A 19,363-nucleotide genomic window follows, 5' to 3' on the forward strand; every position below is an offset into this window, starting at 1 on the left:
TCAATTTAAAGGGCAGGATGGAATAAAGTGATCTGTCACCATACACATATATAATATATATATAGAGAGAGAGAGCCAGGAGATGTTCTAGTGAGAGGAAACGTCTCCCGTATTAAAAATCGTTACTCTTCTCTAATGAGTCAATGGCTATGAGTGTAGTTCTCAGAAAAGCCTAAGGCTTTCGATGCTACCATGCATATATGTTTCATATTATTTAGCATATATACTGGCTTTTAACTTCATATTTTGGACATAAATTGAAAATTTGATTAGTGAACAAATTTCATAGCCCCGCAGTAAGGAAAATAAAACGTTGCGGTTAGGAACATATACGTGTTTTAAAAATATATTTATTAAAAGTAAATATGCTTGACGCGGAAAATAAGCAGACTTAACTATCCAAAATTACAAGCAACAAATTTATCAATGAGTTTTTTTTTCTCTTCATCTCTCCCCCACTAAAACTTTGCCGAATGTTTGATTGGCGGGTAGGACATAGACGAGATGACTTTTGCTGTCAACTATATGGTCTAACCCCATTTTGAATATCATATACTTAGCAAAAAAAAAAAAGAATTTATGGCTCAACTTAAATCATCAAACTACAACCACTTGATGTGTTATTTCTAGTTTTTTCTTAGTTTGTAGGGTGAATTTGCTCTATATTCATAGCAGGGAGAAAAACTAAGAATATACTATTGCTACAGTTAAAAGCAACAGATAGGACAATTTACACACAAACTTGACCAAACTTTCCTTTATGGCGCGTGAACGTGATATTGATATTCTAATACTAAAATTGTGATACTATACTATACACGATGTAATATAGTCAGTCTCGCAAAAAAAAATTAAGTAGTTATGAGATTGAGTTTCATCCATTACGTGACTATACTATATAGATTATGGTATAGAATACTCGACAGATCCAAACTCTAAACCCAAGTCTTAGTTCCCTAAACCCAAACCCTAAACCCTAAACACAAATCATATACCCTAAACTCAAACTCTAAACCCAAAATCCTAGTTCCTTAAACCCAAATCATACATCCTAAACAAAAAGTCATTATATCCTAAACTAAATATCATATAGTATAGGCAAAAACAAACAAATAAATACAAATCTATATACCCTAAACCCAAACCATATACCCTAAACCCAAACTATAAACCCTAAACCCAAACTCTAAACCCAAATCCTAAATCCTAAACCCAAACCTTAAACCCTAAACCCAAACCATATAAAATAAACTCAAATCCTAAACCCTAAACCCAAACCATATACTCTAAACCCTAAAATCAAACTCTAAACCCAAATCCTAAATCCTAAACCCAAACCTTAAACCCTAAACCCAAACCATATACAATAAACCCAAATCCTAAACCCTAAACCCAAATTCTAAACCCAAAACCCAAACCATATACTCTAAACCCAAACTCTAAACCCTAAACCCAAACTCTAAACCCAAATCCTAAATCCTAAACCCAAACCTTAAACCCTAAACCCAAACCATATACCATAAACCCAAATTCTAAACCCTAAATTCAATCCACTGCGAATTGAAATAGTTATTTATACTATACTATATATAGTAAATAATTAGTATAGACAACTTAATACATAGAAACATCACGATGTAAATTGGTTATAGATTAAGAAAAAATGACTGTGATGTCCTGCCACGACAAATGAGAAAGAGGGGGGGAGGAGCGCTGCAAAAGAGGGGAAGTAGGAGAAAACATTAAGAAATTGTTTCTATTCTATGTTATCAAATAGAATAGTATAACACAATCTATTTATACTAATAATACATCACAAGGAAGAAAAATAAAAGAAAGAGAAAGAAGAGAGAGATTAAAAAGAAGATGAAGAGAAGAAAAAGGATGAACCAAACACAAGATATATAAAGTACACATGCATCTTTCCTATCTACTAAACATAATTTTTATGTATTTAATGTATTATGCATAACTAACATATTATACTATACTATATCTATAAATAATATAGAGAACTTGATACATAGAAACATCACAATGCAAAATCATTTATTGGTTAAGAAAGTGTGATAGTGATGCTTTTTCCGCGATAAAGGAAGAGGACAGGAGGGGAGGAGGAGGGGTAGGGGAGAGGAGGAGAGGTAGGGGAAGGGGATGGGGAAGAGGAAGAGGATGACTACACCATTCTTAGATAATAAAATAGATAGTATAGTATTCACAAGCAGTGTTGCAAAATTTTGTGTATATTCTTCATTAAAATATAATGTTCATGAAAAAAGTGTTTACATTAGATATAAAGTTTTAACACATAAAACTTTATACTGAAGCACCATCAAATTCATATTTTCTTGAAACAGTAAAAACCATGTCTATTCTATGTTTATAAAATAGAATAGTACAAAGTACCTTACACTGTTTATCTTCTCTAACAGTTCGACATGTTCTCTGAATCGTAATTCACATATACCAAAAATTAGAAAAATCATAAAGCCAAAAAAAATATGAATAAAAGTGATAAGCCTATCAGTTATTGGATCTGATGATGGTTATACAGTGTGAAAAAATCATTTTCTAAAAACTTCATAAAACCTGAAAATAATCGTGGAATAAAAAAAAATTGGAAAATAAAAAATAGTCTGAGAAAAAGGAGATCAAAGATGAAAGTGAGAGTGAGAATGAACAGGAAATGGAGGGTAACTTTTGTCATTATACATATTATACAAAGAATATCATAACCAAAATGTTGTTATGGTTATAAACTTGATTTTTGGTGTTCATATGTATATGCAATCCAATTTCCCTAGTTTGTAATCACATTTTTTATCAACTTAAAATATCTATTTTAATATAATTCATTTGAAAGAAAGAGAAAAGAGAGGCTAAAGGAGAAAAGAGGAGGATATAAAGCATTAGGCTCGAGAGAGCAAAAGGGAATATATGGAAACTTGTTATAAAGAACAAAACGGGTAAGAAAAAGCTTTAAATTATTTTTATTAAAGCGATATATTGTTTTAATCCCAGATTCCCTTTTTGTTATTTCCCCACTTCTGAGAGCTTATACTTTTGTGAATTAAGTTAAAAAAATTGTTAATAAATTATGTGCTCCTAGCTGTGCTACTTCTATATTGAATGATTTAAGCTGTTGGCAGGACATAGGTTTAAGCTAACATTCTTGTTCGAACATTTGTTAAAGAAACAAACATTTTCAACTTAATGTATGGAATCACCACTGCCATATATGAAAGGAATCAATGGTAAACGTTTGGAGCATTTACGGTAATCTAGAGTCGTTGCCCAAAAAAACATAATATTCTTCCACCACCTATATGTTTTTAATAAAATTAAAAAAAAAATACTGAGATTCAAAATCAATCAAAGAAGCATATACCAGGCAACAAGATTTTTATATTTATAGTCGCACGAGAGTGAGAGGTAACGATTGATCACTTATTTTCTAAATCGAATTAATATAAAGATGAGTAATTAATTATTCTAAATTTTAGTGGATGCAAAAGAGAGAAAGAATGGGAACATCTGATTTAACTGATTACCATAAACTAGGACAGATATTCACTTAATAAACAATACTGAAAGAGAACTGAGAGTCGCAGAATCTTCCCACCGGGCTTTAGCGAAGTGGCCAGGAAGGTACAAGATTCTTGCTTAGAAATATTTTAAACCATTTCTTTATCACATTTTCTCGCTCGCATTCTTTTATTTCTCATAAACTGCATTGCCTTTCAAATGTTATTCTTATCTACGTTAAGTAAAAAAAAATGAACTAATTTGACACACCTAAAAGAGCTCATAGCAATAGTTTTGAAACAATGGATAACTAGATTTTTGGACGTCTATGAATTAATTACAAGATATAAATTCAAAACGTTTGTTATATACTTTATATGTTATTTCAAGATTTTAATTATGAAAATATCTAAAGTCTTTTGAAATCTCGAATAAAATAAAGGGAGAATTGGAAAAAAGAGACATATTATTTTTTTGTTTGTCACTTTAAGACTTTTCATACTTTTGGCAATTTTGGACTTATTTTACCCTTGGTTGATGAGAAAAATAGTAAACTTAAATAAAAAAATATACAAAAATATGAAAACTATTGGAAACATAAGTATGACAATTTATATATTTAAAGTTTTTTTAAAAAAAAATTGGAATCATATTTTATTTTACTTTCTAACCCAGGTTAGAATACACATTCTGGTGATCTATTTTACCTAGAAATCGAAATATAAGTTTTATACATCGATATATCCTTGGTATAAAACGTTATTTAGGTTTCCTTGTCATATATATCTTAGGTACATTTTGTGACGTTTCAATCTAGCAAGATCTCTTCACTATACCTAAGGTTATATAACGATAAATAACCACAACTCTATGATATACCTTACGTACTTTTTGTGAAATTAAGGTCATGTACCTTTTAACTTATGTGACGTCTTAGATAGAATAGGTCTCCCACATACTGTACAGTGTTAAGGCTTAGGTATGATATGTTTTCTAGGCAAATCCGAAAAATATGGAAACTTCCATATTCGGTTATAGATGTTTTCTAAATCTATCCCCAAATATCTTGGAGAATATTTTCTCCACGATATTCTCCTCCTCCCACGATCTCTTCATCGACTATCCCATATTCTATTCTTCTTCCTCCCTATTCCATTCTCTTCTCTCTTCTCTCTATCATTACAACATGGTTCTAATCTATGTTAAATCTGGTGAATGGATGTGTAGTTGCAGCGACCAGTGGAGTCGTTCTCCATATTTGTCGCCGCTGTATATTACTCTGTCGAATAAGAATGAGGAAGAAAATAGAGTAGGTCAAAAAATTAGACAAAATGGCGCCGTTTCATACACCTATAACGTGTACTATACCTAAGGTATATCAGAAAAAAAAACAAAATTTTCGAGTATATCACACTTCCAGATCGTTTGTAGTTTAACTTTGAATCCTCTAAACAAGTGTTAAAACATAGATCAAAGAAGGAGATAATTTTTGAAAATTATTGATAATTTTATATAATTAATTATTTAAGTGATCAATCTACATAATAAGTGAATAGATCAGGGTATGTTTAGGTTTTATTTTGGCTTTTGTTTGGTGTTTAGGGGTAATGTTTTCAAAACACTTAAGGGTCTGTTTAGGGATAATGGTTTCCAAATAACTTTAGGGTATGTTTAGGGTATTATAAGGGTTACTAAATTTAGGGTATGTTTAGGGATAATGGTTTCCAAATAACTTTAGGGTATGTTTAGGGTATTATAAGGGTTACTAAATTTAGGGTATGTTTAGGGATAATGGTTTCCAAATAACTTTAGGGTATGTTTAGGGTATTATAAGGGTTACTAAATTTAGGGTATGTTTAGGGTAATGGTTTCCAAATAACTTTAGGATATGTTTAGGGTATGTTTAGGGTAATGGTTTCCAAATAACTTTAGGATATGTTTAGGGTATTATAAGGGTTACTAAATTTAGGGTATGTTTAGGGTAATGGTTTCCAAATAACTTTAGGGGTTTGTTTAGGGTATTTTAAGGGCTACCATATTTTTCCAAAAAAAAATACTTCATAGAAAAGCAAAGTTAGAGTTATCAAATGTTTCATAAAAGCATAAAAACCTAGAGTTTTGCCTCATAATTCAAAAAAAAAACAAAGCACTAGTTAGACACTATTAATCTTCTTCCAGATCGAAGACCTGAGACCTCTCCCATGGTGAAGGCACATAGGTTTTCATAACCTCAGCATAAACAGGATCGTGTGTAGCCTCCCATAATTCCACGCCAATCTTCTGTCTGCAACCTTGAATTATTTCGTCTTTCACTAAGTTGATGTCGAGACCAAGCAGATGGCATTCCAAGTATTTGAGTGCGTACGCACCGCAATCACAACAAGACTTGTTCAATCTCTTTTGCACAGGCACATCGACGATAGTGTATGGTGACAGGTGTACTTCTTAATTGTACACACCAGATCTTTCTTCACAACATCCAGCTCCTTTGGCATCCACGCTTTGAACTTCTTAATTATGTAGTCGATCCCTGCAGTTGTTATTGATTTGAGACACCTGAGGCTCCTCGCCCTCCTTAAAAAGCCTCTTTGGTAACTCCCCCGACATATATACAAGCCATGAGATCATCTTTAGTTCAATTTGTTAAATATCAATACCATTCACAAAATAATGACACAAACTAAAGCTATTTTTACTTTCATATTGTCCTGATCCTAGAATATGTATTCCAATAGTTTAAAATTTTAAAAGAACCAACAATTTAATAAGAGAAAAATCGATCTTGAATATTAACAACAAGCATGTCTAGATTGAAAGAGAAAATTGTGGGCTATGAGAGCATAAACAAAGGAAGAACATATTCTACAACCATTGTTTCAATCAGACAAGAACTAACTAAGAATGCAAACACAATAGAAGGAACAACTACTCTACATTTGAAGACCAATTTTTTCAACTACTCTACATCCAATCGGACACCATTGTTTCAATTGGACCAAATGTTCTCCCTTTCTATAACCTTAAACGATAACAAAAAAAGAAAATCAAAATTATCTACATGATGTGTACTTAATCGTGGTTTGTAAGATGATTAACCAACCCACAAAACAAATTTGCCTTAAGAAACATTATAAATCGGTTTACACAAAAACTAGGTTAAATGGAACAGCACATCGATTTCATGTTAGATGAGAGAATATAGAAGAAATTGATTACCTTGTGTGAAGAGATGTGACTGTCTCGTCGGCATTAATGAAAGAAGTCTTCGATTTCACCCATCCGACGGAGAGGAAGAACAGAGAGAAAGCTCAACGACGACGAGAAGGCTATGAGATCGTAAGAGGAAGATGACGAAACGAGAGTAGAGACTTCTAGATGAATCTCCGACGACGAACAAGGCTTCTCTCTGTCGATTTCTAGATCGCCATGGAAAGGGGAGAAAAGCTTACGGCGGAGAAGGAGAAGGAGAAAGAAGATCGTGAAAAGAGAGATTAGGGATTTCCCAATTTTATTTTACCTTTTAACTTTTTTATTCTTTTTTTTACTTTTCCAATTTTACTTTTTAGTTTATTAAATTAATTACGAAAATCTTAATAATATATTATAAATCTACTTAATCAATAATTAAAGGGCATTAGGGTATTTACAAGGTTTCAAAATCCTATTTTCCTAAACAATCTAACTAAAATCCTAATGTGACAAATGGGAGAAAAAAATGGATCTATTTTCCAATTTTCTCTAAAATAAAACACAATACTCAGTTTCCATTAGTGTATACTTATACTATTTTTGTTGGTGTCAGTGTCACGTTTAAACTTCAATAATTAAGTTAATGGTTTGCTCTATCTGGAGAAATTAGTTTGCAAAATTTGCATCAGGAAACAAAGTTCTTTACCAAACAATTCGTGTGAGAATTCAAGTATACGTACATGGAATTGAAGGTAATGAAAAAGTTTATAAACCTATATATCCAGGATTAAACCTGATTCATCCGATATATTAATTGGAGAAGGCTGGATACTCGAAATATAAGGGCTGACTCTGCGACATCTTGAATCTAGACTAATGTACTGCATACTAATAATTTTTATTTGCTTGATATAGATTCTAAACTTTCGGTCTAAACTTTTTTTATAATGTTGACAAAAAATATTATTTATTTCATTTTTAATATTTGTTTATTATTTAATGTTTAAGTAGCCCATTGGCATATAATCCCACATCAAATCTTCGAGCAGCCGACATGCATATCCTAAAATTTGGATATCCATTTCATACATTTCATGTCTTTCTTCAAGTTTCTTAAACAATAGTTATATGGTATATTAGTCTATTAATGTATATGCCTATTTTCCTATCATTATCTTTTGTTTATCTATTTATAATTTACCAAACTTCGAAACCTGTAATTTGGCTTTTATCCAGAACTGTTTAATTCTTTATATCATGATATTATTCTTGCCCTAGGAGGCTAGGACTTAAGCAGTGAATCGAAGTTAGATTGGAAATATCTCCTCTTACGAGAATCTCATTAATAATTAGTAAAACAAAACTCCGCAGACTGAACCGATCCGGTTTATCCGATACTGGAGAACTTCTGTCTAGAATTTGTAATCGCGTTTTTACAAGCAAACCTTAATCCTGAAACATCGAACTCTAGATTAGTTCCGGTCGGGAAATCACACGTAGTATATAATCCCAGATCTCTAGTTGTGTAACCAAACAAATTGTGATATGAAAAGAACGGAACGTAACTTGGACTACTCGTATCTTTATCCTCTTTTGGACGCCATAAAAGTAGAAAAATGAACTCTTTTGCAAGCCGACAAAGAAAAAGAGTCTTTTGAAAAATGTATAGTTTTTGACATAATTTTTTAGTGACTTTGGTATATTCTTGTATTTCTCTATTATTAGATAGCTTTTTGTAAAAAATATATTGTCAATTTTACAAGTCACCATATATCTTATTTACTAGTAACGGATCAAGTAAACTGAACAAAATCAAATGGAGAAGAAGAAAAATTCATGAACCAACTGCGTTGGAATAAGAAATAATACAACAAAAACCTAATTTAGAGTTGTATTTAACAAAAGAAAACACAAATTATATTTTTGGTTAAAAATTAAATTTTTAATTTATGTTTTAAAGAATATTACAGAGATTTAAGCTATTACAATTTTGTAATCTCAATTTGTGTATATGTTAATAACTTAAAATTGATTTAGTTATTTATGTTATCAAATTGTATTATATTCGATGATATATCATGAAAAATTATAAAGTTAAATGTGTTTAATCTAGAGAAGTGGAATGATATGTTACTTATAATAAAGTGGTTTGAGATATTGTGCAAGTGAAACCAAAATTTGAAAAAGTTACATGGTAATTACATGATCAGTAAATATTTTCGAATCCTCAAAAAGTTAATGCAAAATGAGGCCTACAAACCGGATAAACAGGTATAAAATGTATTAGTTGTGAGTAGTCGAAACATCCATTAGTTGTGAGTAGTTGGATGTTACAAATTTAAAAAATAAATTTCTAACCTGTAGCACTAAATTAGTAGTGTAGCAAATAGTATTTGACCACGATTGAGACAACCATTTAAAAAAAATCTCATTTGATAGCAAAATTAATGATAAACGCAAAAAAAATATTTTAGCTGCCACAAACAACATGACCCATGGTTTACCCTTGAAACCATAAAATAGGTGTTTACTATTAGATTGTTCGTTTGTCCATATAAATGGATCATTAGATGGAAATGGAAATTGATGATTGTTTTGTGTTAAAATAGGCACTATCCAAATGATCCATTAAGTTTTAAAATTTTAACAAAATGAGACTCATTCAAAAGAGTTTAACTGGTATATCAGCATGCATATGAATCTGGCTAAAAAATATAAAAGATAAATTTACATCGATCCAAATAAAATAATTTGAGCCAAATTTAGACAAACAAATAATTATGATATATTTTCAAAACTTCAAATTCACTTTCCCATGAAAACAACAAATTACACTTTCTCGCGAAAACTGTAAAATTTATATTTTCTCATAAAAACCATAAGATAAATAATAAAATTAATATAGTTAAACATAAAAGTAAATCAAAACCAATATATATATAACTCATTTAACTCATTTAGATAGAAATAAAAATAAGAAAGACACATAATTTATTTTGATGATCTATCTAAATGCACAATCTGAATAGAAAACAAATAGTTCCGGTAACATCCAATGAATCATTTGGTTGAATCATCTGGATGAAAATGACAACTAGACAAACGAGCAGTACATAGATTTTCTCTGAGACACTTACAAGTGTCCGGAATCTTATGGTCAAGTAGTAAGGAGAAAGGTTTGATACGCTAACACGTTTCAGGTTCGTTTTATCTGTTATGCGAAACTAAATCACATTATTCATGAACACCAACACGGATATACTTACGGCCTATTTGCATACTCGGAAATAGGGTTTATCTATGAATTTCACTTTTCCTTGAGAATTAATCTGAGCCATTCAATAGGTCCGGAATATCCCCGAACTAAACAAAAAAAACACTTAGGCTCTAACTGGTGACATAGGGAACCAAAGAGAATGATCAATTCCCACTCATTCCTTAAAAATTACACCATTTATAGGGAATTTTTGTTCCGTCTGATTCCTTGTCATTCCTTAAATTTTAAAGAACCATAGAACAAAAGTATTTCTTATCAAAATTGATATGGAACAAAAATAATAAATATTCTTTTTAATTCCATTGATTTTATTCCTATTCATTCCTTTCCTACTCATTCCTATTCCTAATTTAATTGTCACCAGTTAGAACCTTACAACTGTGCTGAAATGATCAGAAACCTAAACACACACAAAACAAACCACGGCAACACTAATGGTTCAAGAAAAGAACCAGAAGAATACGTTGTATTTTTACTTATTTACATACTATACAATGTAAATTAAAGTTGTATCCGAAGCAAGAAAAATGTCTTCTAATTGAATTTTAAACGTTCAAAACTTCAAACCAAAAGTATATAATTTGACTTGGTTATAGCGAAGTCTATAGGTTTTTCTACTGTTTTCTGAATTTACGTAGGTCGAGAAAATTTCAGTTTTAGGAATATAACCAGATCAGATTAGTATGGGCTGGAGACGTTGATTTATCGGTCTGCCAAACGAGTCCGATTCAGTCTAGACTTCGAAAGACTGGTGATACAAAAAAAATGTAAAAGAAAAGAATATAAGATAAAGGAGAGTGAGAACTATTCGGGGGTCCGTATTTTATACAGACAAAGGGGATATTCAGACAGATATCAAAGTTAAGAAGTAAGTCGAAACGTGTCCACCAGAGAATCTCTTTTGTGCGTGCTTTGCATGGGATGCTAAAAAAGAAACAACTCTTTACTTTTCGTCAAAAAAAATTTCAAAATGAAATTCATTCCCGAAATAAAAGAAAAGAAAAGAAAAAGAGGTAACTAAAGTTAGATTCTTAAGAAGAATCTTTAGAAAAGTTAAGGGTTGGAGTCTTGCAGATGAAGATTTAATTGGTTTGAACAAATGCGACCAACCAATCAATATTTTCCAAAGTTTATTGTTATTTTTTTAAATTTTTTATAGTTTTTTGTTATTTTATTTCTTATGTACGTTGTAATATGATTAATTTATTTTGTTTTCAGAAATAAAAAGGTTATTTTCTCGTGTTATCATTTTAGAAGGTAATTTATTAGTTTTTATTCATTAAAAAGGTTATTCAAAGAAGATAGATGATGGAATTTGAGACTAATAATACAAAAGGGAATTTCAAAATGACTGGTTAATGTGTAGAGGGAATGAGGTACCTTCTGTTTTTTTTAAGAACATCCTTTTTATGTTCATATTTTTAATTTCGCCAGCTTTAACTTTTCATGCAAAGTCCTGTATTGCTATTATCCTATTATATCATCTGCATATTCTAACATGATAGATTTTTACAGAGCACATGAGCGAACAATCCAACATAGATATACGTGTATATTCGTGGCTATATATATATGAATTGTGTGTATAGTTATATAGTTTATACTCTAAGATTTAATATATAAATTCAAAGAAGTCTAGCGATTAATTATGTAATCCACATGAATTACCATAGTAAAGATGCAGGCTAATGTTAAAACTCAACTGATAATGAATGCATTGACTGATGATATATATTTTATTTAGATCATATTGTAGTTCTTAACGTGCAGTTGGTTACATGTTTTTTTTCTTTTGAAGATAATTGTTGGTTACATGTTCTTTTGAGATGTTCTTCATTTCCTCTAATAAGTATGTTATTTTCGAAAAAGGTATGTTATTTTCGACTCTAGTAACATAATTTCTAAGGCGAAAATAAACTGACATAATTGTGAATATATATTTAATCACTGGGGGATGTAGCTCAGATGATAAAGCGCTTGCTTTGCATGATGCGAGAGACATGGCCAAAATCATAATCTTTCAAAATCATCCGGTCCAAGTTACCATCGGCCACACGGATATGGATCAATTGCTTTCGGTTCATTTGAATGCTCAGAAAAAAATCTATATGTGGGCTGTACCTCCACCCGAAGGTTAGGTATGTGTCATTATTGACCCGTGTTTAACCCTTTTAAGTTAAAAAAAAAAAGTCACCATTATCATTTTCATATTTGGTTTTATGGTTTTTATTATTTTCTTAAGATAATAATTTAAGAATCTATATTTACAAAACTATCTTGTTATGCGACCAAAATCATAATCTTTCAAAATCACTCTGTCCAAATCACCATTATCATTTTCATATTTGTTTGGTTTTTATTTTAGTAATATAGATTTTGTAATACCAAATGGTTAAATCTAGTAAAAATTATTATTTACTAAATAATATACATTTCAATATAATATATTTCTTATGAAGAATTTATGATACAAAGGCTAATTAGAAACATAAAATTATATGATCACATTTATATTGTACAATATATTTTTGTAAATATAATAATATTCAATTAACCATACGGTGACAATCTACAATATATAACACTTAAAATCAAATAAAATTTATAAATTTATAAAATAAAAATCAACACAGTTAGTTCATCAATAAAACTCTATAAACTTTTAAATTTCCAATTTCTCTCTTTCTGAGTTCGAGCATTGCTGGGAAGTGATTATCTTGAGAAACCTTCGGACCTAATATGGAGAAGTCTACTAATGTATGACAACTGATAAGATTTAAATGCGGTGATCACCAATTTTCCTAAATGCTTCGGGAGGCTCCTTAGTTAAACTCCGGTAGTCAGATCTTCTCGAGACTCCGGATACCAGGGTTAGCAAAAAAAAAGTTGAACAGAAACTTAGTAATAGTTTAAATACATTTTTTTCCAAAATAATAAAATTCAAAGAAGTAATCTCGTTTACAAAAACTAAACAGCAAACAAAAAAAATGGATGAATGAAAATATATAGCTACAGTGTTGTTCAAGAAGCAAAAAAAAAATGAAAAATGAAAGAATATAGAATCTAAATTCTTTCTTCTACTCATAGCTACAGCTTCCACTCTAACAAAACCTTCTTCACGTGACTTCTTCTTCTTCTGTCCGAGAAAAAAATAATAATCTCTCTCAAGAATTTGCAGGAGGCATCATCATATCTCGATCTGTTTATTAGAACGAATACAAAATATCAGATTGATTCATTATTAGCTCAACTAACAACAAGTAAGAGGGAACTCACCAGTGAAACAAGTGTGTAGTAGTTGACTAGTGAGTTTTTGTTTATGTGTAAGTGAAAGAAGAATCTCTTTTTTTTTTAGTTATTTTTTGAGAAAAGGTTTTTGACAGACAAGAAGTCTTTGGTCGCTACCGTCTTGAAGATCAATGACTCGTGCTTCCCAACGCACTCTACTTGCCATCGCACGTGCCATCTCTATTACTCCCAACTTGTCGCTTATTACAACCCATCCCTATATATTGAATCCAATCACACAATGGTCAACTTCTTTAGAATCTTCTTGTGAGAAAAAAACAAGAAAATGTGTACCTCAGGGCGAAGAATCCGATCCATCTCCAAGAACAAGTCCATTAGACTACACCGTTCTGAGCTAAGATGTGTGAGTAGCTCATTAGCATGAAGCATGTCATACGTTCGTGGATACGTTGGGAATGGTTCACACCTGCAGCGCAGTGAAGAAAGAAGATAATTCAAGAATCTTGATAAAGAAGGGGGGGGGGGGGGGGCAATCTACGGGCACTCACCAGTCATGTAGAACACCGGCAAAGCCACGATCAAGTACGATAGGGAGAGTGTTACGTGCATTGAGTGGGACAACGTTCATCACCCAAGCAGACTTGCCTTGTTCGAGTAAAGCAGAGTTTAAATTCCCAAAACGAGCATGCATGTCCATGACATTGCGTATCATGTTAAAAGGAGGGAGAGGATCTTCATCGCCGGGTCTCTTTGGGTGGTCAGAGAATATCAAAGGTGTAAGCAAGGACCAATAGTTTTTAAGTGCTGATCTCCATACTTGTGTATCCTCATAGAACTCTTCAGGTTTTATACCTGAAACATATCCAAAACTAACTATTTTCTAAATTTTGAAAGTAGTAAGTGATCACTGAACACATGAAAGAGAAACACTTTCCATGGATTTCAAGCTCAGCGGAGGTAGTTCCTGCAACAGCAGACCTGTTCTGGATAGGGATCCACCGTTTACTCGTTGTTCCGCTTATACATGGAACCAGTGGGTGGTAATAAGGAACGCTATCTCCATCTTTGCAAACTGGTATAGAATCTTGAGAACTATGCACAAAAACCAAGACAGCATCATTAGAGGAAAGACATAGATATACACTTTTAATGACAAGAAAATTCAAAACCGAAACAAACTAACCAAAACCGGCTTAAACCAGAACGGTTCCTATATTTCTATATCAAAAATAATCGAACCAGAACCGAATCTGAAACTACACAAACTGATCCAAACCAAAAATTAATTCATAAATGGATCCTCTAACCTCTATTCGAACTACCTGATACCTGGAATACCTGATCCGAACCTTACTCAAAATACCAGACCCGAACCGATACCCGAAATGCCTAGGCATAGACAACACCATGCCTGAGGATCATACTTACCGAGAGGAATAGCAGTTTGAATCTGCAGTTTTCTGCCAAAGAAACGACTCATCCTGCTGCGCTGTTAGACTCCAGCATATCTTCTTAGACAAATCATTCAAACGTGTTGAGATGCTCGTTTTCTTAGTATCTGGCAAGTTCCCCTGCGCTTTGTTCGTAGGAGAAGTTAAAACAAAGTACCCTCCCGGTTTCAGAACACGATCCACTTCCAAAAGTAGCATTGCATCTGCTCTCAAGGGAACAAACATAAAACATCATCATGCCTCAAAGAAAAAATTCAAAGAAAAGAAACCAAACATACATGTCTGATGTAATAATAATCACACCTTTGATATCCCAAGTAATGCCACATTGAGCACAATGGACCATATCAAAAGACAAGGCTGGATAAGGAAGCTGTTTTGAGAAAAAATTGCCAATCATTGCAGGAAGGCCTCTCTCTAGAGCTAACTGGACTTGGCTCCCTGTAGCTTCATACTTTGCTATACATATAGGCATCAGCTTTAATGACACTAGATGCGCACCAAAGCTTCCGAAGCCACAACCTATATCTAACACAGTCCGTACCTGCAAACACAAATCATCAATAAATCTCATCAACAGTCATAATAATCTCAAGAAGACTTACACCCGCTTGAGCAAACTCTGTATCGCTTCCTAAGCCTATCATCTCAGCAATTTGACGAGCATAGTCTTTGACCCCATCAAAGACCAAGCCGTCTTCCGAGTGAAAAGTAATCTGATTCTCTTCAAGCAACATCAACCTAACAACAATGATAACAAAAAAAAAAACAAAATTGTGAGACTGAATTTGAAGAAACTGTTATGTAACAAAAGCAAGAGAGACCTTGTTGTAACGGTTCCAGACGAAAGAAACTGGTCTTTAGTTATCTTCACGTTCCCACTCCAAATGATATCTCTACCAAGAGGCCACCTAAGTGGTATCTTATAGTCTCTTGGAGGACGAACCACACATCTCTCCTTCTCTCTCTCAAACTCAAACTCGCAGTGACGATCCAACTCATCACCCTCTTGAAGCCCAGCAAGCAAATTCCCTGTGACGTTATAACAAGGCACATAGCTCTCTTTTTCTTTACCGCAGAGAGGAAACTCTCTCAGGCTGGTACCTAGCGAGAGAGACCTCAGATCAAGATAATCAACCGCGGCTTGCTCCTTTATCCTCCTATAGTTACTATAAATGTTGGGGACGAGTGTTGAAGAGCCAGTAGAAGCCTCGTAGGGAGTGGACGTCAAGGGTGATAAAATGGTGAGCAGAGCCACAACGCCGAGGATGAAGAAGAGCAAGCCTTTGATCCGTGGTCTGAGACCAAACACAGAGGAAACACTCTTGTACCAAGGATGACTTGTCATCATAGTGTAAGAAGATTCTCTAACAAAGTCCCAATCTTGAAGCCATTTTGTGGAACAAAGGCTAAGTCTTTTTTTTTGTGTACACTGTTATGATCCAAATCAAGAAATGGGCACTGATAGAGACATGTACCTTGCAGACAAATCTGGCAGATCAAACATCCCCAAAAAGGAAACATTACTTTAATTAGCTAGTTAAGAGAATTTTGCTTTATAAGAAAAAAGCTTTCAGTGGGAAAAACTCAAATTTTGAAGCTTTTCATGATGAGATCTCGAGAATGGAGATCAGATCAGACAGAACAATGATTCATGACAGAGACGGTAATTAAAGTAGGGTTTTTGGAGAAGCGTAGTTACCTGGCTGTAATAGATTGCTGCAAAAGGATTTAGATTTCGACCAAACAATGGCCAAAGATTGAAGACAAAAGAGGATTGAGAGATTCCAATTATATGGGCGCTCTGTAATCTGTGTAGAGTTCGTTTATAAAATTTTGTTTTATTTTTTAATCGTTTTATTTCTGAATATATATATAGATATGTAAATTATTACCATTATTAAATGAATGAGATGATTAACGAGATTAAATAAAGTGATTAAGTTCTAATTAGATCTGGAAAAGTGTGTTAGTAACTTTTTTAAACAAAAAAAGAATTCATTTTGTGAATTTTATTCCAGCAAAGAAAAAACAGTCATGGAAGAAGCATAGGAGGGGAATAATTGCAATTCGTGGTTCACTTTTCTTTTTGTCGTCATTTAATAAATTGGTCTCTTTGTCCCCTTTTTATTTTATTATTATTATTTTGAAATTTACAAGAAAAAACATTTTTATTAATTATTATAATGCTGTTGTTGGGGACCAATAATAATCCACTACAAGAAATTCTTGTTTTTAGGTTCAAGCTTGTGTGTGTTACAAAAAAAAAAAAAGGTTCAAGCTTGTGTTGTTGTTCAAAAAAAAGCGGTTCAAGGTTGTGTTAAGTTGTTCTTGTTAACTAGAAGAAATTTAGGCCCTGGACTCTAACGATTTAACGAGTTCAAGTTTGTATATATATGTTATATGGGAATAATGATTTAACGAGTTCATCATCGGCTTACACTTAGGTGATGATTATTTGCTAGCTTTTAGTTTTAGTTTTTGCTTTTTAGATTGGGAATTTGCATCTTATAACTATCAAACAAATTATAATTCATTTGATATCTAAAAACCTAATTTTTATCTACAGTATTTATATATGATTATGTAATAATGTTATATTATCCTTCAATTCAACTAATGTGATCTGCTGAAAATAGCGAAATACACCTCTCTATTCAGCAACATTTTAGTCAAATAGTCTGCCGTCATTAATCCATGAAAAACTGAGCCGAGTTCGCCCTAATATTTTCTCTCAGACCCGCATCCCGAGGTGCGCCGCTTTGGATGGATCTCTTCCGCTCCAGCTCCGCCTCTCATTCAGACTCCCTTTGAAGCAGCTCTGTTCCTCCTCCATGGCCCCGATGGTGATTGCTCCTCTTCCGTCGTTATCCAGACCCTCTCCAAATCCGCCGCCGTACGTGTATCCTCAAGCTCTTTCTCACGTTGCTCCACCGGAACCTCCAGACCCTCCCGACGATCTTCCTTATTTAACGATGGCGACAAAGCTCTGTGGTGGTGGCGTCCATTTTGTGTTTCCTGTTGTGTGCAGGTCATCTCCCTGTCGGCTCGTGGAAGGGTCTATTCCCAGATCTTGTCCCGACCTTTCTTCCCACCCTCCTGGTACAATCCTCCAGGTTCATCATAACTCCTCTCTCTCCGTTTACCTTTATTCTGTTGAATGGGTTGAAACGCGAGTTGTATGGGTGACTTTGAACTTGTGGATGTGGTCAATGGTTTTAGTTATTAATGTTCCGATGGACAGAGTTTCATTCGGTTCTACTTCGGTCGTTATGGTGCGATCTCTTCCTACAGTGTGTAGGTCCTATATTGTGTTCAGTCTGGTTTCTGGTACTGTTATCTTGTGTTTCTCTTCTATGTGGCAGCTGGAAGGAAAACTTGTTGACATATGTTACCTGTTGAATATGATTTTGACGGGTATTGTTCTCCCGGTTGTCTCCTATTTGGAGTGGTGTCTCTTCCCAACGTTTCCTCTTGTATGGAGTGAACTGGAAGCTCAAGCGTTACTGGTACGGAAAGGATCTTTCTCCCAGCTAATGCTCTCCTCTGCTGTTTATGCAGTGTCTGTGGTCCTTTGGATTACACTTGGTACGATTATTCAAGAAGCTTATGAAGTAGTTGTCATGCGTTTCTTATGGTTTCTTTGTGTGATTTGTATCAATTATATCTTATGTTTTATCAATTTATTTTTTTTTGAATTATGCAGAGGTATCCTGGCCCCACATAAGTGGTCCAGACTAGTCACGTGTTGCCACATGTCGGTCCTCTGTCCCTGGCGATGCCGAAATATTAATTCCCCAGTGGCCGGGATTCGAACCCAGGTGGCGGAACTCACAGCTGTGAACCCTTTACCAACTGAGCTAGAAGCCCCGGTTTGTTTTATCAATTTTATCACTTTGGTTGGCTCTTTGTAGCCTTGTTGTGTTCTCCTTTAGTGGAGTTTAAACTCTTTTAAGATAAATGCAAGTTGGTTTGATCAAAAAAAAAAGATCTGCTGAAAATTATTTCATGAAATAAATAATAAATTATAGCTATTACTGATATACATATTTTTTTTTATCAAATCTTTGCTTCTTCTTTAAATATAAGAACATACACCACTCCATCTCAAAACAAAGAAAAAACAAAGATTCTGAATTTGCAAAATTGAGTTCGGAATAAAAGATGGCATCGTAAAAAAACAAGGTGACGTCGTGCTTTCTGTTTATAGTTTTTTAGTGTCGTCTGTCTTAAATTTTTTCATTTATATCTATTTTAATTGTTACTAGATCTTGACCCGTGCGACCGCACGGGTATTAATTTTCTGTTTTATTTTTCTTTATTTATACTAAATGATGTATTTGTAATACTTGATCGTTTTACATTGACTACGTTAGGGATGTGTATTTGGATACCCACTGATTCGGTTAAAATCTATTTGGGTTTGAGGTTTCCGAGTTTAAAGATTTCAGCAACATTCAAATATTTATAAATTTTGGTTTTGGTTTGATTCGGGTATTTGTGGGTTCGGTTCGGATACGGATAACCCGTTTGAATTATTTTAAAATTTTCAAAATTTATATATACTTTAAATTTCTCAAAACATATAAATTTGAGTAATGTAAGCCAAAATAACAAAATTTAAAAATTTAAAAACATGTTGAACTTCAATATTTGGATGGATAATAAATAT

The 19,363-nt window shown here is 33.1% G+C and overlaps 1 protein-coding gene across 1 annotated transcript; it reads right to left on the reverse strand.

Annotated features, from left to right (window-relative positions):
* Positions 1-12,877: 12,877 nt before the first annotated feature.
* On the reverse strand, positions 12,878-16,551 carry LOC108834611 (probable methyltransferase PMT5). Its single transcript, XM_057009380.1, has 10 exons — positions 16,394-16,551; positions 15,516-16,182; positions 15,297-15,432; positions 14,995-15,235; positions 14,669-14,894; positions 14,174-14,332; positions 13,789-14,091; positions 13,574-13,706; positions 13,268-13,496; positions 12,878-13,190 (listed from the first exon to the last, which is right to left on the reverse strand). The coding sequence occupies exons 2-9, from the start codon at positions 16,040-16,042 to the stop codon at positions 13,347-13,349; spliced, it is 1,875 nt and encodes a 624-aa protein (XP_056865360.1). The 5' UTR covers positions 16,043-16,182; positions 16,394-16,551; the 3' UTR covers positions 12,878-13,190; positions 13,268-13,346.
* Positions 16,552-19,363: the final 2,812 nt, after the last annotated feature.

This window comes from Raphanus sativus, chromosome 4, assembly GCF_000801105.2.
Source record: "Raphanus sativus cultivar WK10039 chromosome 4, ASM80110v3, whole genome shotgun sequence".
Lineage (NCBI taxonomy): Eukaryota > Viridiplantae > Streptophyta > Magnoliopsida > Brassicales > Brassicaceae > Raphanus > Raphanus sativus.

Bases quoted from the DNA above. Each gene is read 5' to 3' on its own strand.
- LOC108834611 (XM_057009380.1), bottom strand. From the start codon at position 16,042: ATGATGACAAGTCATCCTTGGTACAAGAGTGTTTCCTCTGTGTTTGGT. The intron at 14,333-14,668 runs GTAAGTATGATC...TTTTGTGCATAG, and splicing joins TCAAACTGCTATTCCTCTCG to TTCTCAAGATTCTATACCAG. The intron at 13,707-13,788 runs GTGAGTGCCCGT...ACTGCGCTGCAG, and splicing joins GCCGGTGTTCTACATGACTG to GTGTGAACCATTCCCAACGT.